The sequence below is a fragment of the Pituophis catenifer genome, unplaced genomic scaffold (assembly GCF_029215685.1).
Source record: "Pituophis catenifer annectens isolate HBS135680 unplaced genomic scaffold, rPitCat1.0.hap2 SCAF_2, whole genome shotgun sequence".
Classification (NCBI taxonomy): domain Eukaryota; kingdom Metazoa; phylum Chordata; class Lepidosauria; order Squamata; family Colubridae; genus Pituophis; species Pituophis catenifer.
The window spans coordinates 44482173-44508490 of record NW_027256882.1 but is presented as its reverse complement, the minus strand read 5'-3'; the positions used below and the strand labels follow the sequence as shown (position 1 = coordinate 44508490).

Sequence of the window (26318 nt, the reverse complement as noted above, 5' to 3'; positions counted from 1 at the left end):
TCTTGCTTATACAAAACAGAGAAAGGCATACTTTGGGCATATTTTTAATATGACTCTGTGAATAAGAATAACTTACAAGCCTTAATATACTCCTAGGCTACATGCTGGCTCTCCAGGATAGTGGTTGGGATAGGTATTATGCTTCTGAGGGGAGAGCAAAACAGTTATCTAAAATGCGGCAAAAGGGACATGTCACATTCCATTATCTGTTTCTGCAACTTTGCAACAAAAAAACCCAAAGCTAATTATGCAGGCTGAAGAGGAAGAGGAGGAGTAAGGAGAAAGTTGGAAATTCTGGCTCTCAGTATTGTGCTTTCCTGCGCAAGACTTGTGCTGTTTTGAAAAATCTTGAGGAGTATATCTTACATGCCTGATATTGGATAGATATGTCAACATTCTATCAGACAGAATATTTAGGATGCCAGTATTTGCTACCCTTATGTAAGAGCTGATGAACAGCAGTACTGAAGGATGAGAACATGAGCAGTATTCCCAGCAGTCAGTTTTCAGTACTTTGTATTGCATTATAACTCATAATGCAATACCAAACTATTTATGCTTACTTGCATTAATCACATATGCCACATCTTTGCTGTAGAGCTTCATAACATTAGCATGGGAGCTATAAAGTCCTCGGAGTGAGCGAGCATCCATCCATCCATCCACCCACCCTCCCTCCCTCATTTACTTTCCAATGGTTCCATGGCACCATCCCTCGGCTCAAGCAACCAGATGTAGCTGATAACAATCTATGCCTGAATCTGTGTGGCTCTGTCTGACGTGTTCCAGTCAAACATTCAAGCTGTCATTGTTTTCTTTGAATCAAAATTCTCACCTTTATCCTCCAGTTTCTGCTCCTTGCTGGTTGCATCAATCTTATTGATGTAAAACTGAGTAACTTGAGAACTCAGCCCTTCAGCTGGATGCTGATAACCGGGAATGGCAGCTGTAGGGAAGGGAGAGAGAGGGAGGGAGAGTCAGGGACACAGCATATCTAGCCAGCTTTTCTTTTTCCTGATCGAAACTCAAATCCCCTTCTTGCCGCCTGAGAAGTAGGTAAGTAGAAAACAGCACCGTTCAGCATGCCTCAGCCATGAGGAACCACATGAAGTGTTCCTTGGCCCTGCATTAGGAATCATTATTCCTTGTCATTCACTCTGAGCATTGCCTCTCAGCTGTATTCAGCCCCCTGGACCATATATGGAACAAATTGTTATCCTGATCCGACCCTCCTCGTCATGCTTCAAAAGAAGACAGGAAAATGAAAAGAAAGAAAACGCAACAATACCAATAGCTGTTGATACTGATTTCACATTTGGTTCCTTGACAGAGTTAAGAGTAGGAGTCACACAAATGCTTATCCCTTACTACTTCCACAGAGATACATAAAGAAGGAATACAGGGAAAAGCTGGATCAGAATTGCTCTGAAAAATCGTCAGGATTCCCTTGGAATACAAATTTCAAGCAAAGGATAGCTGGAAAATCTGGATTAGTCACCTTCTGGCCTGGGGACTCTTTCATAGGGCAGCTCCCGTTCCAGACAGCTCTCAAGCTGCGACTCCGCAGATGATTCAGAGTAACCTGAATCTAAGTTTAGGCCTGAGCTTCTCCCCGTGGAGACCTTGCTTCTGACTGTGCTGGCATCCCCTAATTCAGGCTGTAGCTCAGGGGCGGAGAGAGACGGCTGGGGCTCCTGCAAGAGGTGTGGGGCCCTTGCTCCGTCCCCAGATTCCATGGTGCTAGTTTCAACGGTTGTGGCGGAGGCGGCAGCAGCAGACCCAACTGTAGCGCAGCTATTCCTGACCGGAGGTTCTTGTTTTTCTGAAGACAGAAGAGGCAGGCCTTGCTCGGATGGCATCCTACCCACCTGGAAAGGTGGCTGGAACACACTGACTGAGTACCTGAGAAGAAGCAGTAGAGCAGCTGATCAGAATGGAGTCTCACAACACCTCCTCTCCTCTCCTCCCCTCAAAGCAGCTGGTCCTGCAAAGGCAATGAGACCAGCCTAGCCCAAGCCTACAAATGAGCCAGACAAGCACTGATGTCCAAGAATACTGCTGGCACCCAGATATTTTACCTTGCGTAGCCTTCCAAAAGTTGAGCTAATCGTGCATAGGTGAGGCGGGACTCGGGTATGCTGATAAGAAAGGGGAAGCCAATATTCTCGGGGCGGCACAAGGTTTTGTGGTTGGACCAGTGCGTTCTCTGACACACTCTGAAAACAAAGACACAATAGGTCTCCCACGGGGAAACTAATTACTCTCTTCCCACCCACCCCCTGGCAGTCAAGAAGAAAAAGGGGTCTCTCTCTCTCTCTCTCTCTCTTGAGCCAGATGGTAACTCACACATTGCAGTAGCCGACTCGATAGCACCGAGTGCAGCGCTTCAACTTCTCTTCGTCCGACAGCTGCTTTTTCTGACAGGCGGCACATTTGGTGATGGGAATGCTGGGCACCTGAGGACGCTAAGAAAAGATGGCCCACATGATAAGTCAAAGCAGCAATGATCTCAGATGGAAACACAGGCAGTCGGTTTGGACTTACTGAATGAAGGGACTTGTGAACAAAATTCAGGCACTCGGCAACCAGTTTGCAGATGACCAGTTGCAGCATCTCACGGTCACCTGATCGGCATTTGTGACCTTCCCTGCCAGCTTCCCACAAGCAAAGGCAACAGGGAAGGCAGCAGGGAAGGTTGCAAATCACTTGGGTAACTCTCCCCTGTTTTTCTTCGCTCCTTTGCATCACACCCTCCTTGCCCCCTTCACTCACCTGCGTCCTGCAACCTCCTTCCCCAGCCTTCCTGTGCTCGCACAGACACACACACACACACGTGTAAACACCAGTGCTCTCCTTCCCAGGTTACCCTGTGCTTGCACACAAGCATAGCCCCACATCCTCTTTCCCCGGCTTCTCTGTGCTTGCATGCCATCCCACACCCTCCTTCCGAAGCTTTCTGCAGTTGTGTGCAGGAACATGCATCCACCAGTGTCCTCTTTCCCTGGCTTTCCTGCATGCTACACTGCAGCAACTTCCTTTCCCAACACACATGTAGCCTAGGCTAGGCTTCCCTAAACCGTGCCCACCGCGTGCTCCTTACCTGGTCTCCCCCCACCCGCCATCCATCATGTCTTGGGTTACCTTGACAACTGGGACCGTCTGGAGGCTGAGTGATGTGCTTTATGACTGCATTGCTTAGCAATGGCAATCCATGGTTTTAATTCCAGCCATAACTCAAGGACTACCTGTGCAAACTTTGCAGAAAGGGATCTGCCATGATCTCAACCCTCCTATGCGCGTGAAGAAGGTTGTTCTTCTGCTGGTTATAAAACTGCAACCTCCCCTGCCCTTCTTGACTTACATTCTACTTGGGCCACTCACTTGTTGAACCTGCAGCTCCACCACCCGCTCCTTAGCCAGCTCTGGAGAGAGCACTTCAAAGCACAGCAGAAGATCGGTGGGAGAGACGGCATCCAATGACTGGGAAGGCAGGAACATGCGGTGGAAGTGGTTCTTGATCACCTGTTCAAAGAGGAGAGAATTGGAGTCATGCCTCTGGCAGTATCCGTCCCCCTCCCCCCCAAAATGTTTTCACCAGTTTGCTTGAAAACCTGGCCATCATAAGAAGTTGTATAGGTAATACCATAGATTGGCACAGAGGACCCCTTAAAAGTTGTAACTGCCCAGTCACTTAGATAGTGAGAGAGGGCGGTGTATATATTTCATTCAATAAATAAAAAATAAAAGTGGAAGTATAAAAACAGCCACTATCATAAAAACTGGTTGCTCTAAACAGCAAATATATGTCTGACTTGCCCGGGAATTGCTTAACTGGCCATTTTCAAGTAGAAGGCTGAGCTAAAGATTTTGCTAATCTGATTCCATATCTTATATAGTTGGTGTGGTAATAGTGGTAAAGTTTGGCTCAGATTTCCATTTGCCCTCCTTTTGCAGGTATTACTTTCCATCCCCACCCTTGGTCTTCTGTTTCTTATCTCTTGGGTGATCACCGTGCCGTACCTGCTCAGCATGCCATGTCCTACATTAGAAGGAGGTAGGCTAGCAATGAAATGCCTGTGGGTGAACTTATATACTCATCAGGGTTATATAGATGCCCGGAGGAGTCTCACTCTTGCTTCCAATAAACTGATGTTCATAGGGAGCACTGCTGAGGAAAAGGCTTGTGTTGGCTGAGATTTCCATATTGCTGCAAGCACTTTTATTCCCAGAGGCTAGAGACCATCACCTGATGTGCCTTCCACAATGTATTATCTACTCTGTTTTTGAGATATTGCCCCTTCACGTAAGATTGCACAATGTAAGAGGATGACACACTATGTTTATGACAGTGGTTAGGAAGTGGGGAAAAACCAGTAGATATGGTAGGCAGAGTCTGCTTGCTGTTTAGTAAAGGGAAAAGGGAGATAATTCCTATTCAGTCCTTTTCTCAAGAACAGATTCTAGGATATCCATCTATGACATTTTAAAAGTTTGTTTTTCCTATATGGACATCTACCTCATCAGATGAGGGACACACTCCAAGTCCTAGCTCTTAAATATTGCCATCTGAGCTAGTAAGCCATGTGCTTCTATGGCAGCCCCTGCCCTATGGAACCCTCTGCCCCCCTGAGGTTCAGTAGGCCGCCATTCTTTTAGTCTTCAAGAAGGCTTTAAAGAACTGGCTCCACCCGCCCACCAAGCAGGAGAAAATTAGATAAACTGCACATTAGAACTTTGATTTGGTGCCAAGCTTTTGTTGTTTTTAATGTTTTAATTGGCTTAGTTGTATACTTTTAATATGATTTTAAACATGTTCTAATCTTTGACTGGGAGCTGCCCAGAGTTGGTTGCAAAATGAGTAGCTACATACATGCTTTAAATAAATAAATCTGTAAATCACCTCAGCCAAGCGCAGGTTCTCAGAATTCACTCGCACACTATGGGATACGGAGTCTAGGACTTCCATGGCAGTAGAATTCTCCTTGCTGATGCTCACTAAGAACTATTGGGAGAGAGCATATATTAGGCAGATCTGTATATGCAGCCATGATTTCCCCAATTCCACTGCCCATACCTTATTTTTCAAAGCGGTAACGTTGTAACATCATGACCCTTAATCTGTTTCTTCACTGCCATTTGATTCACCTCTGACAGCTATCATTCCAAGGAACGAACAGTCTTTTTCATATGAAATGCCATTACAGGACTCCAGGCCTACTGATGGCAAAGTTGAGTGGCTTTTATAGCACGACACAACTCATTCTTGCTTTCCGTGTTATTAAACTGTCTTAGGGGGAATACAGCACAGAAGGAAGGAGACATGATATGGGAAGAACTACGGAAGACACAGCTGCATCTTAGCTTTTGTCTCTCCTTGCCTGCTACACCTACTTTCCTTCTTTCATCCCCTAGCAGTGACAGTAGCGGGTAGATGGGAATTCAGTTTTCCGTTCTAGTGTTACTTCATTAGCCACACTGGCCATAATCATGGTTCTACGGCAGACTTTGGCCAAAGTTTCTCTTCACCAACACATCCTTCCCCTAAATTGTTATTTCTTTGCAGTATGATTTCTTTGAAGTAACCACAGCTCATGTTGGCTCTCCAGGTACTTGCCGAGGACTCAATGTTCTCCACAACTAGTATAGTGTCTGCTTTTGCTGTAGCTGTGCTCATACAACACACTGCCTGTTTGTCATTTCCCTTAAACCTTTAAACCTCTTCCTCAATCGTTTTTATTATAATTTATTAATTTTATAAAACTTAATCAAAGAAAGAAAAGAGTGAATAAAAAAAAGGGGGGGAGAAAAAAAAAATAGAAAGGATATTCATAAGCATCATACCTTTGGGGCAAAATGTAAAAATAACTATAATTTATAGTTATCTATTAAAATATATCAATTCAGTTTAAACTAGTATTAAAGACCAATATAAAAAGTAGGTTAATATACAATAATTAATAACTAGCCAAGTTATAAACTGAGGTTCAAGCATAACAATAATTTCTGCCTAATATGAAAAATATAGCAAGTTTTAAATTTTACTGGAAAAAAAACTGGCTGTCACTTATAAGATTGTAACACAAAATAGTTTCCACAATTTATTAAATTCTTCATCAGATTTTTTAATATATGAAATTTGTTATGACATAATTCTCTCATACCATAATTAGCTATTCCTTTCTGGAAGAATTTGTTCATAATTCCCAAAGAGAAACATAAAGAATCCCATTACTATGTTCAAATCTAGTTTTATTTGTAGGAACATAAGGTTTAATAATATTTTATAAGAAAATAGTAGGATGGAATGAGAAAGCCATCTTGAAAATGCGGTTTTTTTCCATTATAAGTTGTTTTCCAATATTTTTGAGCTTCACAGTATGAAAAAATTATCTTATTTGATTATTTAACTACCTAATTTCACAATCAATACACGGGTAGCACACCCTTGACAGAATATCTTGCACCAATTTCCTCCAAGTGTAACATTAATCATAAATGTGACACTTTTTTCTATCATCGATATTCTCATTTTGCCTTTCAATTCTCTAGAGGCAGAGACATGCCAAAGTCACCTGTTTTCATATTGACTTCTAACTTAATTTTTAAGAAGGTGTTTAATTAGGTACGACAGAAATAGATCTGAGGGAAAGATCCCTGTATCAAAGAAGCTCTTTTTTTCTTACCGTTAATTCCCCTGCCACTGCATCCTTGCTTTCTAAGTCACTGGGACATATTTAGTTTAAACGTATAGATCTACCCATTACTAAGTGTGTGCAATGGTTCAGCGCCTAAGATGCTGAGTTTGTCAGTTGGAAAACTGTGAGCCTGGGTTCGAGGCCTGAGTGCCATGTGATGGGGTGAGCTCCCATTACTTGCCCCAGTTCCTGCCCACCTAGCAGTTTGAAAGCATGCACAAGGGAGTAGATAAATAGGTACCACTTTGTTGAGACAGTAACAGTGTTTGATGCGTCTCAGCATATAGTCTGCTGGCCACATAACCATGGAAGTGTCTTTGGACAATGCTGGTTCCCTCGGCTAAGAAACGAAGATGAGCTCTGCCTCCTAGAGTGGGACATGACTGGACCTTTACCTTTACTAAATCTAGTTCTTTACCACTACTAAATCTAGTTGGATTTTTCTATTGAAAAAATTCCCTGGACATTTCAGAAGTAAAGGATACCTTGATTATCAACACTAATCCAAGCTGAAGGATAACAGATAAAAAGCTATTCATATTATATATATTATATTTAATTTTTTTCTCTCACCTTAACAGGTTTATTGTGAGGTTCCTTTGCAAAGTAGTAGACCGTCAGCACTTTCTGCTTCTGGGGTAGTGGGACTGGCAAATACAGGAAGGGATCAAAAGTGATGGATACCTGCAGCAGTTAACAAAATAAGCAATAAAAGCCTTTATTGGGCATAAAATAATGTGCATTGGAAGCACTAGCAAATCTCACAGAAACATTTATTTTAGGCTTAAAGGACACTATTCAGAAGAAGGAAACAGTCTAGCAAAAGTGTTAACAAGAACAAAGCAGCAGAGGCCTCACCCACCAGACAATGACATGGGAAAGGAAAACAAAGGCCAAGATTATGCAGAATTGTTATAAAATCAGCCTGGTTACTAACTGCATGAGCAGAACCTACCCCTGCTCCTCCCACAGCAACTAGTGGAAAATACATCCAAATAACACTCCAAGTGTGGAAAGTAACCACAAAATCATACCTTAGAGCACACAGGGCACACCAGCTTGGATTTGAACTGGCCTTGGAACAGGTCGACAATGAAAGAGTCATTCCTCATTTTGTGCCGCTGCCAGGCCTCTTCTGCAACAACCTAGCAGTGAATATCATAAAAGCCAGGATGAGAAACTATCTTGCCAGCTCAGAACCTTATGTGCTCCCTCTAAATACACGCAGTAATAATGCAGGAAGCATTCACCTCATCTGGCCGTCCATCGGAGTCTACCGTTTCTGTGTACGGTTTGTTCTGGATCCGGTTCAGATCCTCGTGGAGTCCATCCAGCAGAAAAGCCATGAACTCCTGGGCATCATGCTGGGCATAGCCTGTAAACTGGCTGGCCTTGCTGGCTACAATTGCCTGCAGGAAGAATTGGATTCAGAAACAGCCAATTGTTTGTATGGGATTTGCCAACAGGATCATACCCTTCTCTTCCCTAAGGTGGCTAAATCAGAACAGCATCACTTAAGGAATGATAACAAAGATGGAACAATTAGGATTTCCTGTGGATTAAATGGTAACTGGAAGCCACATTTGATTCCTCCAGTCACTTTTTTGCAGTTCCTGGAATCCACACCCTCCCAACTTGCATCACGACACTAAAATTCATCTGCAGAACACAAACACATGAAAGTCCAACATGTGTATTTGAATGACATGTATGGAAAAGGTGGACACCAAACTTCTACTAGGCTTAATGCATCTATTGTTAACAACCCACTATTATAAAGGCTACAGCATGTGAAAAAGAGTAGAAGTACTTTGGAAGTAAGCCAAGTGTTCTTCTGAACTCATTACTTGAACTATCAAGATTTTGCAACTTCTCAGGAGCTCATCCTTGTCATTTCCCCCACCCGAGCACTTTGTATATGGTCAGAAGACACTTCTATCAGGAAAGCTTCATAAATGGACCCACTTGGAACAGCAGATTTTGGGTGAGTCTTTCCTTCTGAACCCTCCCTTTAAGTGATCTGCTGGTGCTAATAGATTAAATTAAAGCAAGTGGGAGTGGATTTAAGCTATTTTTGTTCCCAGATTTTGTATAGTCTCAGAATAAAGTTTAACTCAAGGTATCCAGACCTGCCTTAAGCTTCTTGTTACATGCCAGAAGGCAAAATAAATGGATTTAGGGAATACCACACAACCGGTGCGTGCTTGCACGGCAGGCCTTACCTTCAGCTTGGAAGGCTGGAAGGCATGGTGTGTGCCTTTCCAGAGAGCCCGCAACAGCACCGCGAAGCCAATGGCCAGGCGCCCCCCTGTTCCCAGCGGGTTACTGTAATTAATTTCAGACTCAAAGGAGCGATCTAGGAGGCACATACAAGAGAAAGGGGTGAGCATCGGGGCACTTTCTCAAGGTCACCATCCTGAAAGATAAAAGATGAAGACTAACCAGAATATATAGATACCCCCCCTCTCCTTCCCTAACTTGAGATGTGTCTTACCATGAAAGTAGTCCCGCAACTCTCGAGTATTGGAGAGAGACTGGATAACACTGTTCATAAAGCAGGTGTTACCCAGGTTCACCAGTCCTGTAAACCCTGGCAGACACACCTTCTTGTCCTCCTCTTCCTCCTCCTCTTCCACACTCTCGTTGCTGACAGGGCTGTGGGTCATTGGGGGGACCATACAGGTTGGCTTAGGCTGGGAAAAAAAGGCTTTTAGCACTCAAGGAAACAGGGTTCTATTTTTTTCCAAGTTCATTTCTAGATCTTGTATTCTTGGCTTCTATCAATGCCATGCTTCTTTTGTCCCAGGAGAGAAAGTGCTCTTTCAACCAAATATAATGGGTCAAGCCCTCTCAGCCCATGAAAAACTAATTTACACCAGGTAATGTGAAAATGCTGTTGGTCACTGACATACAACAGCAGTGATATCTGCTTACAAAGAAAATGGCTGCCTCTGTCCAAGTGCTGAAGTTGGGGATAACAAGAAGATGCCTCTCATCACTCTGCTTTTTAAGAGCCCAATGCAAGACTGGATGGAACCAGTGTTGTTATCTTGCATATATTCTGGATCCCTTCACCCAGAATGAAGATCAGAAGATGGTATTGTCCCACCCCACCAAAGTAAAGCACTTCTACCAACACCGCAATGTTTTGCAATAGAGTCTCACTCACAATTCTGAGTAGTTGCTTTTCCTGTCTACGCAAAATGCTGACCATATGAAAGGACCCCTATATTTCCTCCCATTCTCCCCATAATAATTGAGAACTACAATACCCCAATAGTCCTCACAAGTTCTCACCGAGGGCACGAGTGGCTCCTGTTTCACAGGCAGGTGGTCTGATACGGTCCGAGCTGCTACACTATCCAGGCCACTGTCTTCTGCTCGAGGCTTTTCCTTCTCAACTGCTCGGGCCTCTTCTTTAGTGGAGAGAGGGTGCTGGTTACTCCCAGGTTGGCTTTTATCCAGAGGGGTAGGGCCGGTTGGCATGGCAACCTTTGCACCACCCACTGCACCTTAAAAATGGGGAAAAGTGGGCTTGTGGTTAGCAGCAGAAGGAATCAAGGGTAATTATGCTGTACATCCCAGGCTTGAGCAATATGGAGTGCCATAGAACCAATCCTTTCCCACAGTGAAATGCATGCCAAACATGACGGGGTGAAGAACATGCTCTAAGATTGAACCTTCATGCAGATTTTGAAGTATCCAAGTTCTTTCTCAGGTCCAATCTATAAGCTGGCCAAACAATGGAAATAAACCAATATAGTTCTCAGTGATCCCTGAGCTTAACATCCTCAGCCTTAAAGATCTCTCACTCCCCATCGATACATACAAGGAATCCCTACAGGGTGAATTTTAAAAAATCCAGGTGCAGACCTCGTGTGGCAGGAGCCTCCAGGCCCCCCCAACGCTGGCTGTGTCGTTTCTTCAAACAAATGTTAATCCGGGCTGTAGTGAAATTATATGTACACTGATCTGGCTCTATAAGGTTCCTGCAAGGCAATTCAAACAGGGGAAGCAATGAGAACATCGGACACAATTAGACAGGACAAAGAACTTACAGATACCCTGACTGGGCAATAAATCTAATAAATAAATATACTTCTGTATTATGGAAGAAAGGATTTCCGTATTGCTGTATTTGTTTCTTTATATAGATGAGAAGCACCTTGTTTAATAGGAATACTTGCTAAAAATCTCTGGGCTGTGTACAGTAATACATTTTCAAAAAATACATTTTTTTAATACCTTTACTAAATTTTAAGACAAAAGATAAAAACTACCAAGAACTAATATTCAAGAAAAATAGCAGAAGAAAAGAGAGGATGGAGGTGTAATAAAATAAACAATAAATAAAAATACAAAAAAAAATGATAATGACTTCTGATTTGTTTTACAGCAAATGTAAATAAAACTTAGATTGAACTCTTAATTTATGGTTACAACACATCCATTTAAAAAAATCTATTAATATTAGTAATTGTTAAAACCGTATATCATCATTTGATATTCTTACATTTTGCGCAAAAAGTTCACAAGGGTTAGCATTAAGGTTAATCAATGCCTTTTCTCTAAGTAAGACTTTCCATTTCGCTATCTCAGACAGTTTAATCAATCTGAGTTTAGATTAATAATATTGCTTCCTGAAGAGTCAGAATAATAAAAATCAGGCTTGGGTGAATCAATAGGTCTTATCTGGGTTAGTATAATCAAAGGCTGGTGCTTGTGTTACAGAATGGAGAAGGTGATCATTTATGAAGCAGCATCAGCCAGAATATATTATTATGGCCCCTAGAATATATTTCAACAACAACAAACAACAACAACAACAACAACAATCAAGCAGAAATAATTCAAATTTGATACCTGAGTTTCACCTGCCACCTGAATACTGAATGAGCGCTGCAGCCTTGGTGAAGACGAAGAAAGTTGGCATCACTGCAAAAAGTGGCATATATTATGTATTTTGATTCTTTTCCCGCTCAGTAACCATTCCAGTTAACTTCTGGCTAGGGTAAGGAGAGGGGGGCTGGTCTGTCACCAGTAATCGCCATACCTTGTTTGGAACATGAGTGTAAAATCTTGTTCCCGAAAGTGTACACTGGACATCTCTTTGTGAATCTCCTTTACATAAACGTGCACTACCATAGAGTCGTTTCCTTTCTCATAGGAGTCATTCTTCACAAATGTCAGATTCACAATGGGCTCTGGTTCTAGCAAGAAAAAGATAAAGCAATAATGACAAAAGGACTATCTTAAAGAGAAATTTCCAGAGAAATCATCTTGAGATTCAAATTTACATGTGTGGTTGTTTCTGGGGATAGGCTGTAGAAGAAAGAAGTGGTTAAACCACTGGCCAAACACTGGGCTAGAGTATCTGCATCAAAAGTTATATTCTACATAAATTATGACAAAAGGGTATATAACATGATTCTGGTAGGCATGTCCCAAGAGCTATGCAAAGCACTGAACCAAACTCTCCCCTCCTGCCAGGACAGACAATTGTTAAGCCTGCAGGTTAGCAACATAGCACCTGCAGATGCTGGCATATCCACTAGACTCTCCGCAAAGCAATTCCAACTCTCCAAATCAATACAAAATTAATTACCATACTTTAAAATCCGTCTTTAAAAATGCCTGAAATCTTGCAAAGAATATATTTTGACAATCCTTTGCTTAGCCTCCTTTCTACCATAGCTTCTGTAACTCCATTCAGCACCATCAACCTTCTACCAAGTCATACTCTTGGTCCATCATGCATTATCTCCTCCTCTAATAGGCAGCATCTCTCTCTATTAACAGAAAGCATCTCTCTTTATTAGTTGGCTGCTCAAGCATTTTAAAATCGAAGTTCAGGAACACAGGAAGTGTTTTAATACAATAGGGTTCACACACTGCACAGTTTACTTCTCCAGTTTGTTGAATAGGTCACAATTACCTGGATTCATGTAAGAGAAACTTAAATAAATCACATTTATATCTTAGCACAATGGTTGAACCCAGAGAACTTATTCCACTGACTAGGAGCAGCTGAGAATTTCAGAAAGGCAACTTTCTCAACTACTAGTGAAATCTGTCATTACTGGAATCTGCAATTTTTACACAAAACGGGTGCTCTATAATTCTCATTTAACAGCTAACAATTATTCCTGTTTTTCAGAATGTGTGCCTACTTAGTTGTCTGGGCACAGAGCTGACATCCATTTAATCCCTTAACTCAGTTTAAACGAAGTTGGGCAATCACGGTGTACCTACATAAACATTCAGGATCTCACTCTTTACTCACCAATACTAACAGCCTCTAAAGCGTCACTGTCCTTGGACCAGACTCTCGTCTCAGGATCTCTGGGATGCAGAGAGGAAGGGACTCCCTCCCTGAAGGCCGAGGCAGGGTCTACTCCCTGAGAAGCTTCATGGGAGCTGGCTAGTTGAGGGAGTCTCTTCTCTGGAGGGGGCCCACACTGATTGGGCAAGGCATCTGGAGGGGCCACAGGCTGCTGCATTTCCATGCATACCGATTCCCTCTCTGGACCCTCAATCTGGTAATGTAGGAAGAAAACTACAATCAGATGTAGAAGTAAGTAGGATAGAACATTTAAACTGAAATGTATCAACAGATTCCAACATACATGTGATTCATTAGAAAATATTGCTAATAACAGAGAACTGACATCACTCTTAACTGGAGTAAGCATGATGATGCCCTCAGCCACTGTTTCACCAATAAATGCCTCAACTTGTACCACCAAATTTCCTGCTAATTGTCTTTATCTTTGACCTTATGAATTACCTTATTTTTAACCATGGTTTGGGGCAGGAGTTCTCTTTTACTCATAAGAGTTTTGCTCTACTAGGAAAATGATTTCTGACGAGCCAAAAATGATAGAATCAAAGGAATGGTTGTGTGTTCTAAAGTACTTTTCCCTGCCTTATATTCAAATTCTTAGGCAAGTTATTTATTCATCATTTTGCTTTTCTGGGTGTTTTGGGACTGGCTGGGCCCATGAAAGTGATAATTCTGTTAACATGTTTCTCCAATCAACAGCTATATTGTACCATCTCCCTAAGGTTTCAAACCCCCAAACATGCCTACTAGCTACAAAATGTCAAACGAAAGATTGTGTAATAGTGGCAAGGATGCTTTTGGTGGTGGTGGTGGTGGGAAACTGTATTTAGAGTGGTAATGCAAAGGACTAATGAGGAAAAGCCAGATGAAAAATTAAATTCAATTTAATATTAATTTCATTAATTACACACATTTAATATGATTACTCTGTGTGTGTGTGTGTGTGTGTGTGTGTGTGTGTGTGTGTGTAGGAGATGGGCAGTTAAGAAAGAAAAACAAAAACAAATACTCTTACTGGTTAGCTGAAAAGGTTGGAGGGATTATAGATTGGAGATGTAAGGAAATATTAGTACTGGAAAGACCCCCCCCCCGCCAACAAAACCCTACCCCCATCCTAGAAGAAAGTAATTGTAAACCTCTTCAACACTCTTGCCAAGTACCGTGACATCAGCAAGAGCACAACTCCAGAGACACTTCACCTGGTATCACCCCTGAAAATTACAAATCAGCAGCAATTTCTAAAGGGACCCTGGAAGTTGCACCCAACATTGTGAGATGACATATAGAAGCTTTGGTTGTTCATTCAGGAAGTTGAAATCAAATACCCAGGAATACCCAGAAAAAAACTTTTTTTTTCTATTTGTCTGATTTGTTTTCCTTTGATGGAACTATCAAAACCGGGTCCACAGCTACTCCTCTTAACCAGCAGCACAGCAAAGATTGTATAAAGCCTATCCAGATAAGCAAGACGATAAAACTCCACAGAGCAATTAAATATGCTGAAGCGAGGAGACAAGTTTGAAATTCTCTTCAAGATCAAATAGAAAATCTGGGCTACAGTAATTTCCAGTCTATATTCTCCCAACATAAAAAGAAGTCTTTTGGCAGAAGAGCTATGAAACTTGCCAATAGTCTTAACAGTATTTCTGCTCTCAAAGTTAAGCAGTAATAACAACCTAAATCCACTGTGAAATGCTGGTTTGCAGGTTTAATAAGAATCCCAATTTTTCCTTGCTAGAGGAAGCCGTTTCCTCTGACAACAGGAACTCTCAATGTCTCTTTTTGATGTATGGGAAAGGTCAAGGATAAACTTTTGATCTCAATCCTGAGTCAAAAATCAGCATAACTCACCCCTTGTTTCTTACCTTTAGATCCAACTGGGCAGTCCCCTCAGCAACTTGGTCAGTTCTTTGATGGTCAGTTATTCCAGATAGCCCAGGGTTCCCCATGCTTCTGCTTTTCCTTTCCTCCTCAGACAAGCTGGCTTTGATACACACTGCCTTGATACCAGGTCCAGTTGGCAGTCTTGGGTTGATAGGGTTTCTCCCTCCCACAGTGTCATTTTTCCCCAAACTTCGCTTTGGGTTAGGAGGGTCTCGTTTGCATCTGATTAGCTCCACAGTACTATCAAGCTGGGGTTCTTCAGACATTTCCCCAGCAGAAAGGGCCTTCTCTTTGCCATTCTCCTTACACGCAATCCTTTTTGGATGTTCTCTTGAACCGTCTTTGTGGCGTTTCTGGGGAGAGAGAAATGGGCAATAAATCAAACAAAAGAGAAATATATTGAATAAGCAAAAAGTTCCTATCAGACTTAAGTTCATCATGCTTACAAGAAACATATAAATTCCAGCTAATAAGAGATTGACTATAGAGACCACTGAGCCTGAAAACAAATGATGGATCTCTAGAGCAGTCCTACAGGGAGAAGATGGCCTAGGGATGACTTGATCCAATCTTGCTAGAGTTCAAGGGCTCAGGAAAGCATGAAGAAAATATCAGATATGGGATGAAGCTTACAGAAAGTGAAGCCCAGTTGTGCAATGGGATCTTCTTTGGCAGCACCAGCTGTAGGATATTGCTTTTCTTGAACTGGATTTTGGTGCAGGAACTTTCTATCTCCTCGTAGAATTCACAGCTCCACTGACGGCCATCTGAAGGAAGAGACAGGGCATAAGATTCTTCTTTGATGGTTAAGGAATAAGGAACATGTACCACAGCCCTGCACCACTGCAGGGCAAGACAGCATTTGGCTAGCATTTGACCTGATGAGATGTTGTATGAAATCACACTTATTCTGAAATAAATAGGATGGTGCCTTGCTCTCCTTGTGAAATACAAGCTGTTAAAACCTTTCTCCATTGTGTCATTTTGTGTTAGAAAGGAACCTCTGTATAGACACTTCATTGCTATATGCTATTTATAAATTTATAAATATTTATTTATAAATAAATGCTATTAATTTATATTGTAAGGGAATGAGGGGTAAACTGGAACTTCTGAAGGACAGTAACAATTGAGCCAAGTAAAATTTGTTCCTTGAACATTGACAAGTTGTTACTTTCTGTGTGCTGAACATGTGTTAATAGGAAAAATAATGAGCATTATGAAGGCTTATTTTTGTGTCTCAACAGCATACTGTTTTAATGAATGAAAAATCTAAGTTTCACGAGAGCCTGCTAAACTGCTAGGTTACATAAAGAAGCTGTGTTTTGTTCTTCAAATCATGTACGATCATAATTATGTTTCTAGAATGCTTGATGATTATTACGTTTCAGCTTCTTTCAGAGACTTTAAATGTTTGATCTTTATTTGCTATGATGGATTTTTTTTTAAATAATTTTTTTAAAGGATTCAGCTATGAAACAGCAGCTAAAGACTAAAATATGTCTCCTTGTTATGTTGTTATGTCTCCTAAGATTTTAATTTTATAGATACTTAAGAATAAGATGGGATACAATAAAGCCTTAAATTAAAGCCAATAAATTTCTCATCACTCCAGTTTTTTCTGCACCAAAAAAAGTTTTTTTTTATTTGTCAAGCTGAGAGTTGTATTGTCTTTTGAATCATGAGGAAAAAGACAAAGAAGTAAATGGGGCCAGGATAAAAACTGCATTTAAATTAAATTACAGTTAATATAAACACTACGTCATACTTCAGAAACATTATACAAAGATCTAGCTTTCTGGAGAAATTATAATGATGGGAAAGGTGAAAAGAGAAAGAAGAAGAGGATGACCACTGACAAATACATGGATTCAATAACAGTAGTGATGTGTGCATCATTAGAAGATTTGAAGAATCAGATTGGAACAGATCCTTCTGGAGAAAATCTATCCATGTGGTTGCTAAAAATCAATAGGAACCTGATGGCATATAATCAATCAACTCATATGAATAATTTCCATTTCCCTTATCACATTATAAGTCACAAGTTGGCTGCAACTGCAGGTTTCAGAGAACAGATGGAGCCCAAGGGCTTCAGGTTGTATGCCACTGTTCTAGCCAGATATCAATATCCCTGGCACATATACAGTGGTACCTCGGTACTCATCCTTAATTGGTTCCAGGAGGTGCTATAAGTACCAAAAATGATGAGTACCAAACCAATTTTTCCCATGGGGAATAACATAGTGAATCTTATAAGGCAGCTGACACCAACAAGTTCCAGCTTGTATGCTGAGTACCAAACAAACAATGATTACTGGGACAAAATGTTTACGTCAAAATGCCTTGAGTACCAAATCTGATGAGTTCCCGAACAGTTGAGTACCAAGGTATCACTGTAGTGTGCAATAATGATTCTAGGCACTCTCATTCCACTTTACACAGAGCTTTGTGTAATAAAGAGTATTATTCCGAAAAGTTGTAAATGCTCCTTTTCACAACTGCTTATTTTCCGTGACAATATATTTCCTGCTGGCTTTTTCATAACTTATTCATATCTAAACTTTAGTCATACATTGCAGGAAGAGCTATATGATGGCCTTTCTATCTCTGGGAGACTTGGGAGTCCCAAGTGCTTTGCATGACCCCACATCAAGTGCATTAAGCTGCTCTCACATTTTGCCTTCTTCAGGAAAGGGTTTGTTTGTTTGTTTGTTTATTGCTGCTGGTGGACAAAAACTGAATTTAAAAAGTTATTTTTTTAAAAAAAGGAGAAACTATTTCTTCTTTTCATGCTAATTAAGAACTCTATGAATAAGGAAGGAAAGTCTGTATTAATACCAGGTAACTTGATGACACAATTGGTGTCTGTGAAAGACGAATCCACTTCTTCCACTTTTGGGTTCCTGCTGCCCAAATTCAGTTTCACAATAACCTCATCAGCATTCTGCTTCCATTCCAGCTGCAGGTCTAGGAAACGGACAATGTCAATCTCTCATCTGTGAGTGATAAGTTAACAGCTAACTTCCCAAAATAGGAAAAACGGAACACAAAAGAGACTCTGAATAGTTAGTAACATGGTACACAAGATGCATTTTGATCAATAATTAATATTGCCACAAAGAATGTTACAATGGGAATTACATAAACCATCACAGAAAAAAGTAAAGGCCAATGTTCAATAACAGTACATTAAACCATTTATTGGAATTATTGCAACTCAATGGTCAAATGACCCTTGTGAATGAATGTTTGCAGCCCATCACACAGAACAGCTAAACACTTACTAGATATCTTTAGAAAACCACTTTCCTAATTTTATCTCATATTTGATTGGCTACTGGTCATGGTCATGCCTTTAGGTGGCTTTTCTAGGAATCATGGCAATGACAGCAAATGCTACCTCATTTGTGCCAGAGCGCATGATAGGTTTTAAATCATGTTGACTCTTCCTTTCCAGTCTCCAATGCCCTCCTAACTGGAAGGGACGGCTAGAGGTCAATACCAGACAGGACTGTGGGGGTTACAGAAATCATGTATGTGAAATACTTCTAACACTGACCCAAAATACTAAATATTTACTTAGCCACTGGCTCAAATCATGTGAAGATGGAATCTGTCAAGAAAGTGTGGCATCCTGATTCAATCACACCCAAGCTTTGATACGGAAAAATACAAGATAATATTCCATGGGAAATAATCCATGGTTGAGAAAGGAGAGGGTTCAGGTTCTCTTGTAGATTCATGTCCTCTTGCCCTGAGCTGGTTTTAGAACATGCTTTCTATGGCTCACGGGAATCAGGAATAGGCTTGCCCACACCTTAATCAAGCAGGAACAAAGCTTTATGTTTATGATTACAAATCCCCATTTCTTTTTCATGCATCTTTTACAGCTTGCCAGGCTGTTAATCTTCTAGAGATTGTTAGGGAGTTAATCCTTATGTCAGAGAAATAAGACATTCAGAAAACACATGAAAACAAAGTAGGTGGCTTGAGCTCCATTGAGTTATGCATTCATCTGACTTACCGTCCACAGATTCCCTGTGCCAATGGGGCTCTACCAGATTCAGGCTAGCAAAAGTCTCTGGTGATCAAACAAATACAGAGGTGTGCTGTTTTGCTACAAACCATGTGAACAAAGGATTTTTCTAACTTTGAAGCAGGGCATTCATACATTACAATCTGCGTGCTTTCCGCCGTGCTCTCAAAACATTCCTATTTCAGCAGGCCGGCCTGGCCTAACCTCTTTTTAAACTGTTTTTAAATTTTTTAAATTTTAAATTTGTCTTATAAATTTGGGGTGTTTTAAATTTTGTTTTTCTGGGCCAAATTATTTAATTGTATTTTAATGGTTTTTTAACATTTGTATTATATGTATTTTATCTTTTGGCTGTTCACCGCCCTGAGTCCTGAGGAGGGCGGTATACAAATTTAATAAATAATAATAATAATAATAATAATAATAATAATAATAATAATAATAATAATAATAATAATAATAATAATAATAATTATTATTATTATTTACATTTTAACCAGAATACTTTCACAGAATTATCCATTGTTGCCTGAATAAGGGACCTGCACAGATCAAAAGGGAGGTAAAGAAAGCAACAAGACTAGATTTAAAATCAAGGGTGAGGACTCTGTGGTCTACCCACTTGTTATGGACTGAATTTCTTATCAGTCCCAGGGATACAGGTAGTCCTTGACTTAGGACCAATCAAGCTACCTAGATCTAGACCTGGTTTTGAAGTTCTGAGATTCACCCTCCCCACAATCATGCATTGGCGGCTGATGCAGTGTCCTGCAGTCATGTGACCATGTTTTACAGCAATTTTGCTGAAAACTGGAAGTTATTTCCAGTTTTCAGCAAAACCACAGCATAGCAATCACTATCACATTAGTTTAACAACTGCTACAAAAAAGGTTGCAAAACTTACGACAGTCATGACACATGACTGTAATGGGTAAATTCCATTACAGTCATATGTCAAGGACTATCTGTATGGTTAATGAGGAACAACAATACTAAGAGTTTTAATCCAGCCTTGGTGGAAGGCCACATCTCTGCCTTAAGGAATTTTCACGTTGGCTGGTTATCTGACCTATGGCAACAAGTGTTAGATGTCATGTCACATTATAAAATCAACACCTTAACTAAAGAATTTAATCTCACGTCCCTCTTAATCACATAGTTATAACACATGCACAAAAAGTGTCTGCAACATGATAAAAAGATATACTTTGAAACATGTCTCGCTGGGTGGCTTATACAAGAATTATGGAGATCATAGAGCAGGCTTCTTTGGCAGGACTGTAGTCTCTACCAGTAACTCCTGCCTCTTCTGCAATTATTTCACCATCCTGCTAAAAGCTGCAGTTTTATAAAGAGCAAGGCAGTACAGAGCTAGCACAATCACTCACCTGTTTCTTTTATCACATAGCTGTGAAGGAAGGCCACAAAGAGCAAAGAGGACAACAGTACATTTAGTCTACCTAGCATATTCTTCCATACTTGCAACATTTCTAAATAACAACATTCTATTCAAAAGAGTAAAGCTTTCTTCCTCACAATGAATGTTTCAACTTTCATTTTAAAACATTTATCAAGTCTATAAGTATAGAATTAAGTTTAAAAAGTTAAACTTTCCACCATGATCTCAATCATTCTGAATTGCATTTCTTTGCACCTTTTTGCAAACTCCAGATCCAATTCCTTAGCAACACCCACTATCCTGCACAAGGTCCTTATCCATTCTAAACATACCTTTTTTGCCTATTTGAGAATATCAACAACATTTTTACCAAGGCCACAGTGATAGTTCGTATACACCTTACTAAGACTTATTTGTCAATCATGGTTACTGAATAAATTACAATTAGCTGGTTTTATACATTATAGCAGGACTGTCAAACTCCTGGCCCGGGCCAGATGCGTCACACGCTGGCCGCACTCATGCCTGGTTTAGCAAAGGGGGGAAAAGTGATGACGTGATAATGTGAGTTTGACACCCCTGCATTATAGGGAAAAAAACAAAAATACACTATGGCTTAGTGTGCCACTCAAGTCTTTCACTTGTACAGCTGCAATCACTGAAATCTTATTTTTTCTTTCACAACCTTTCATCTCATTGTTCTTATCCTATTTTATTGTCTGCTCTATATTACCAGGATTAAAATTGATTTCCCCTATAGCAGCAGAAGGGAAGCAGCAGAAAAAATATCACGGAGTTGTAAATTGCAGACTCCAAACCTAATCTGTAATCTTATTTGATGGACTTTCTCCGCATTGGCTTTACTAGATAACCCAGAGTTCTAATACTGTGACAGAAGAAACATTTGTGAATTCATTTTCCATACTATAAATGACTATTTATAACTCTATGTCTCTCCTTACTGACCTCCTTTCCAAACTAAAAATCTCCATCTGCCGTAAAATTTCTTTTATGCAGAAAAAAGTATTGTCAAAATCTATTGAACTAAAGCAAACTACCCCTTGTGGCTAAATGTCCACCTATTCATTCATAAGAAGAACCAGGAGCCTATGGAGCAGAGGATCCTCTGTATTTGCTGCATGTTTTCTGAATGTCCATAGTCTACCAGGAAGTGAGATCCATTAGATTCCACTTACTTTGATGCAAAATAAAAAAATAACTGTTTAATGCCTGCTAACCTTATCTGTTTCTTACCTAAAATTGCTCTAAATTGTGTATGTATGTAGCATACAATACCTTCCTTGGCATACTTCCTGATCACCTGGTTTCATTTTGAAAAATAAGATTATTTAATTAAAATGAATTAACTGTGATGCTAACACGCTGTAATGCTAGCTCAAGCAAAAAGGTCTATTTCCGATAATGCTTTGTGCCCTTAAAAACATTCTTATGAAATGGTGGTGTGGTGCACAGCTTTATTTGGGAGTGGATCCCTCCCTGACCACTGCCAAAACAAAATGCAAAAATAAACCAAGATAGAAGAAAACATTCATTCTGTAGTGGGGAACAGCCTCACTGGCCCGTTTGCAAATCTTTCTTCCAAATTAACTTTCATTGGGAAGAGGGGATTTGTAGGTTTTTTTTTTTTTTTTTACAAATACAGCATCCTCTAGCACCCTCCCTCTGTTTTTACATTTCTATATACAATTTCACAAAACATAGATTAGCTATTCTTTCACACATTTTTTACACCTTTACCCTAACATAGATGCCCTCCAGATATGCATGCTTCAATTCCCAGAATTCTCAGTACTAGTTATAACTAGATTGGAAAATTTGTCTTAAATGGTACTTTTAACAGTGATGCAGTGTGATTTTCTTTTTGTTCTAGTTTGTGCTGAACATTGGCAATGATGTGACCAATGTAGTGATTCTTGATCAATCAATTCATGGTAATGCTATGGTATATATTTTCTTCATGAAATCCAGCTTCACTTTTTGGAGAGAAGGAAACAACATGCTTGGATTTTCCCTAACAACTGTGGCCTGCTTCAGACCCAGTGCTAAGTCAGGATATTTTTTTACCAGTTTGTTAAGAAAACGGTCTGGTTTGCACATATGAAGTCATAATAGATGGCTTATAAATCTCCCTAAGAGAAAACACACGAATTCCATTGCAACTTTAATTTATAAATGTGCAAAAGTAATAGTGATATCTGAGGAATGAAAATGAAAACTATTCTTTCCAGCCCTAATCACTAGGTACTCTTGTATTTTCTGAGCCACTGGCTCTATATGATCAATACCAGCAAAGAAGCCCTCCCTCCCTCCCTTTTTTTTTGGCCACCCATCTCATGCAATATGACTCTGGGCAGCATATAAAACAACCAAAAAACAATTTTAAAACAGTCAAAAGTTCACCAAAAGCTATTATCAAAGGTTAAAACAGAGTATCAGATTATAAATAGAGCTATCTAATCAAATTACTATTCCCGTGCAATCCCCAAGACTGTTGATACAATCAAGTTTTAAGGGATTTCCGGAAGGCTGATAGACGGAGCCAATATCACCTTAGGGGAGATATGATATTCCACAGGACTACACCAGAGCAGAAAAGGCTCGTGTGCTGGGTCCTGTCAGATGTAACTCCTTCACAGGCAGGACCCACAACACATCCGTTCTGCTGAAGCTGATGGGGTGGACAGATATAACCGGGAAGAAGTGGTTCCTCAAATAACCTGGCCCCATGTCATGAAGGGCTTTAAAAGTCAAAACCAGAACCCTGAATTGACCCAGAAGTAAACTGGTGACCAATGCAGCTCGCAAAGCAGAGATGTAGCATGTGCTGCTCTAGGGACATATACAACTGCCCACACCATTGCATTTTACGGAAACTTCTAAATACTCTTCAAGGGCAGCCTTACGTAGAGCCTATTATAGTAGTCCATCCAGGAAGTGACCAGAGTATGAGTTGCTGTGAGTAGAGTTTCCTGATTCATAAATGGGTGGAACTACCACATACTCTTTGACGGGAGTCATGAGTGCAGGAGGACCCCCCCTCCCCAAGATGCACAATGGGTTTGTATGGGGCAGTGCAACTCCATCCAGTACCAAGATGGCAGAATCTCAGAACTTTAACTCCAAAACACAGAGCTACTCAGTTTTGCCGGGGTTCAGTTAAATCCTGTTGTTCTCTCATTGCAGGCACGGGGATAAGACATTAACAGCAACCCAAAGGTGCTTTTTCAAAAGGCAACCGGACATTGTTTCAAGGAAAAAACAGTTACCTTTTGAAAAGCACCTCTGGGACAACCATGACCTGGATGACTGAGAATCTCCATAAACATCAACAGCGATGCTTAATTTGGCAAGAGCAGATGTATAACTGGATTTCATCATCATACTGATGATACCTCAGCTCATGGAGATGCATGAGCTTACCCAGCGGTTTCATGTAGATGTTGAAAAGGGGAGGAGAAAGCACCAAATCCTGTGGAGCCCCACCCAGCAGAGCTGAGGGCAGGATCTTTCTTCCCCAATCACCACTAATATCAACCCCAGAGAAAGGAGGAAAAACCAGCACAATAATGCACCACCAATCTCCATCCCTGGATCCCATCCAGGATATCATGGTCATTTATATCAAAGGCTTCTGAGAAGTCGAGAGTTAAGATGGATATATAACCACCATCCTGCTCCTGCCAAAGATCATCTAAAGATGTGACCAATCCCATTTCCATTCTATAGCCAGTCCTAAATCCAAACTAAAAGGAGTCTGCTTCATTCTGCATTCTTTGAACTTATTGTGCGACTACCTCCTCCATCACCTTCCCTAAAAAGGGAAAGGTTTGATACTAGAAAAAAGTTGTCCAGTGTATAGTGGGTTGCAGGGATGGCTTCTTGAAGAGGGGTAAAGCAACAAAAGAAACAAGTCTCCTATCCAAGGAATTAACCACCACTAAAACACACTTGCATGATACTCCCTGGGCAGTTTTAATTAGTCAGCCCCCTCTGAAACCCCCTCAAGGTCCATCAGTGCTGAGGACAGACTGATCTAATAGGTTCTGCCTCCCTGAGGTGTGTAATGGTGCTGGAGAACCCCAGGGTAATCAAGGCATATCTGACTATGACAAAGGGAGACATTAAGAGTTCCCCCAATTCCAGATCATATTGCCATTGCTTGGACAGGAAACCAGATCATACCTGGGTTGGGCTCTGGATAACCTGGGATAGGCCCATGGTTGTGATGGCAGTCATGAAGTCTTGAGCTGCCTATGACCACAACCCTAAAGAAGGCAGATTGAAGTCCACAGAAGTCTAGAAAACTAGCAACAATCTCAACTGATTCCAAGAGGCCAACTTAATGAACAGGGTCTCCCATCTGGTAACCTGTGGAGCAGCCCCTAAAGCCTTAAGAGACTCTTTGATGACAATTAACACAACTACTAGCCCGGGGGTCAGCAACCTTAAACACTCAAGGAGCCATTTGGACCCGTTTCCCACAGAAAAGAAAACACAGGGAGCCACAAAGGTCCTAACCAGAAGCCCCCCATTCAATTCCGGAGCCGACCAGAAGTCTGGTTCCCCCACCATAGAGTCTTCTCCTAGCGTGGTGTTCTTTTTTCTCCACCTGTCCTAGCCAAAAGCCTTATCAATTGTGGAGCCGACCGGAGCCGCAGCAGAGGGATGAAAGAGCCACATGCGGCTCCAGAGCCGCGGGTTGCTGACCCCTGTCCTACCCAGGAGTCTTAGTTGTTGCCATACCTGAAACCCAACTGTGCATATTTTAGAAAGGGCCAACCCCTCCCTTCCAGCCAGGTCTCGGTAATACATGCCATTAAATTTATAAATGCAGTGATACCTATGGCTTAAATCTGTACCTTTCTTTGAGTCACTGCCAGCTGGTTTCTCGCCTTCCTTACTTTCCTGATTGGCCCGATCCTTTTGCTTCTTCTTATTAGTTGCATCATCCACTCCCCGAGCTGTTCTCCTCTGACCAGGGACACTGGCACTGCTGGACATTTTCAGCCGTTTGGAGGAGACAAACAGCCCACCGGGGTCGGTGACAGACTCTGGGTCAGGGGTGCGACGTCTTCTTCCCGAGCCAGCTATCTTGGCGATTCTTTGTGGTCAATCTTTCTGGCAAGGAACAAATGCCTGGAGACATATGGAAGGATTATCAGATTAGTATGGCAAATTTAAAAAGGGAAATACCCTGAGCTAGTAGAAGCTATACTGAATTTATTTTTAAAAAAACATAAGCAGTGGATCAAATCCCTGGCCCATCTAGTCCAGCAGTGGCCAGGTAACATGGAAACCCAGTAGTTTCCTAGTAAATGGCCTTCAGAAGCAGTTCCTCTGTCATCAAAACCAGTAGCCATTGATCCCCATGAATTTGTCCAACCGTTTTTTTTTGTTTTTTTTTTGGAAGCCACCCAAGCTGGTAGCCAGCAGCACATCTCATGGTAAGAAAATTCAAAACTTTGTTAGACATTGTCTTAGAAAAAATTTCCTTTGGGCTGCTCTAATTATTCCAGAATTCACTTTCATTGGGCGACCTCTGGTTCTAAAGTTTTGGGCAGAGGAGAAATAGCTGTTCCTTGATTTTATTTACACCATGCATAATCTCAGTCACGTCCTCCCTTATTCACATTCTTCTAGTCTAAAAATCCTCAAATGCCACAACCTTTCTTCATAGGTAAGCTGTTCCAGTCCCTTGATCATCTTAGTTGCCCTTCTCTGAGCCTACGTTCCTTTTGAGATGAAGCAGCCAAAACTGCACAGAAATAAACAAGGTGGTCCATAACTACAAGCTTTTAACAGAAACCAAAGCATAACGGTTATACTTGGGTTTTAATACTACTGAGCAGTAAGGGCAATACTCCGTCAGGAAGGCAATATTTTAGGCCTTAGCTTGATTTAGAAATAACTGCAAAAGACTAATACTTTGTGATGAGA

The 26318-nt window shown here is 41.0% G+C and overlaps 1 protein-coding gene across 3 annotated transcripts in view; it reads right to left on the bottom strand.

Moving 5' to 3' along the window:
• USP19 (ubiquitin specific peptidase 19) overlaps positions 1–25662 on the bottom strand; it is a 42034-nt gene extending 16372 nt beyond the window's left edge. For 2 of the 3 annotated variants that reach the window (XM_070936783.1, XM_070936782.1), the window contains exons 1-20: positions 25241–25662; positions 17764–17892; positions 15556–15689; positions 14904–15275; positions 12979–13231; positions 11749–11905; positions 11559–11630; positions 10569–10684; positions 9993–10207; positions 9190–9388; positions 8918–9051; positions 7946–8104; positions 7730–7840; positions 7269–7379; positions 4901–5002; positions 3382–3522; positions 2347–2465; positions 2079–2216; positions 1499–1902; positions 836–946 (exon numbers count right to left, since the gene is read on the bottom strand). In XM_070936783.1, the coding sequence (XP_070792884.1) occupies positions 836–946; positions 1499–1902; positions 2079–2216; positions 2347–2465; positions 3382–3522; positions 4901–5002; positions 7269–7379; positions 7730–7840; positions 7946–8104; positions 8918–9051; positions 9190–9388; positions 9993–10207; positions 10569–10684; positions 11559–11630; positions 11749–11905; positions 12979–13231; positions 14904–15275; positions 15556–15689; positions 17764–17892; positions 25241–25382 (3319 nt within the window). In that variant the 5' untranslated portion in view covers positions 25383–25662. The remainder of the gene's footprint in view (positions 1–835; positions 947–1498; positions 1903–2078; positions 2217–2346; positions 2466–3381; positions 3523–4900; positions 5003–7268; positions 7380–7729; positions 7841–7945; positions 8105–8917; positions 9052–9189; positions 9389–9992; positions 10208–10568; positions 10685–11558; positions 11631–11748; positions 11906–12978; positions 13232–14903; positions 15276–15555; positions 15690–17763; positions 17893–25240) is intronic. The other variant, XM_070936784.1, reaches the window with a different exon arrangement.
• Positions 25663–26318: the final 656 nt, after the last annotated feature.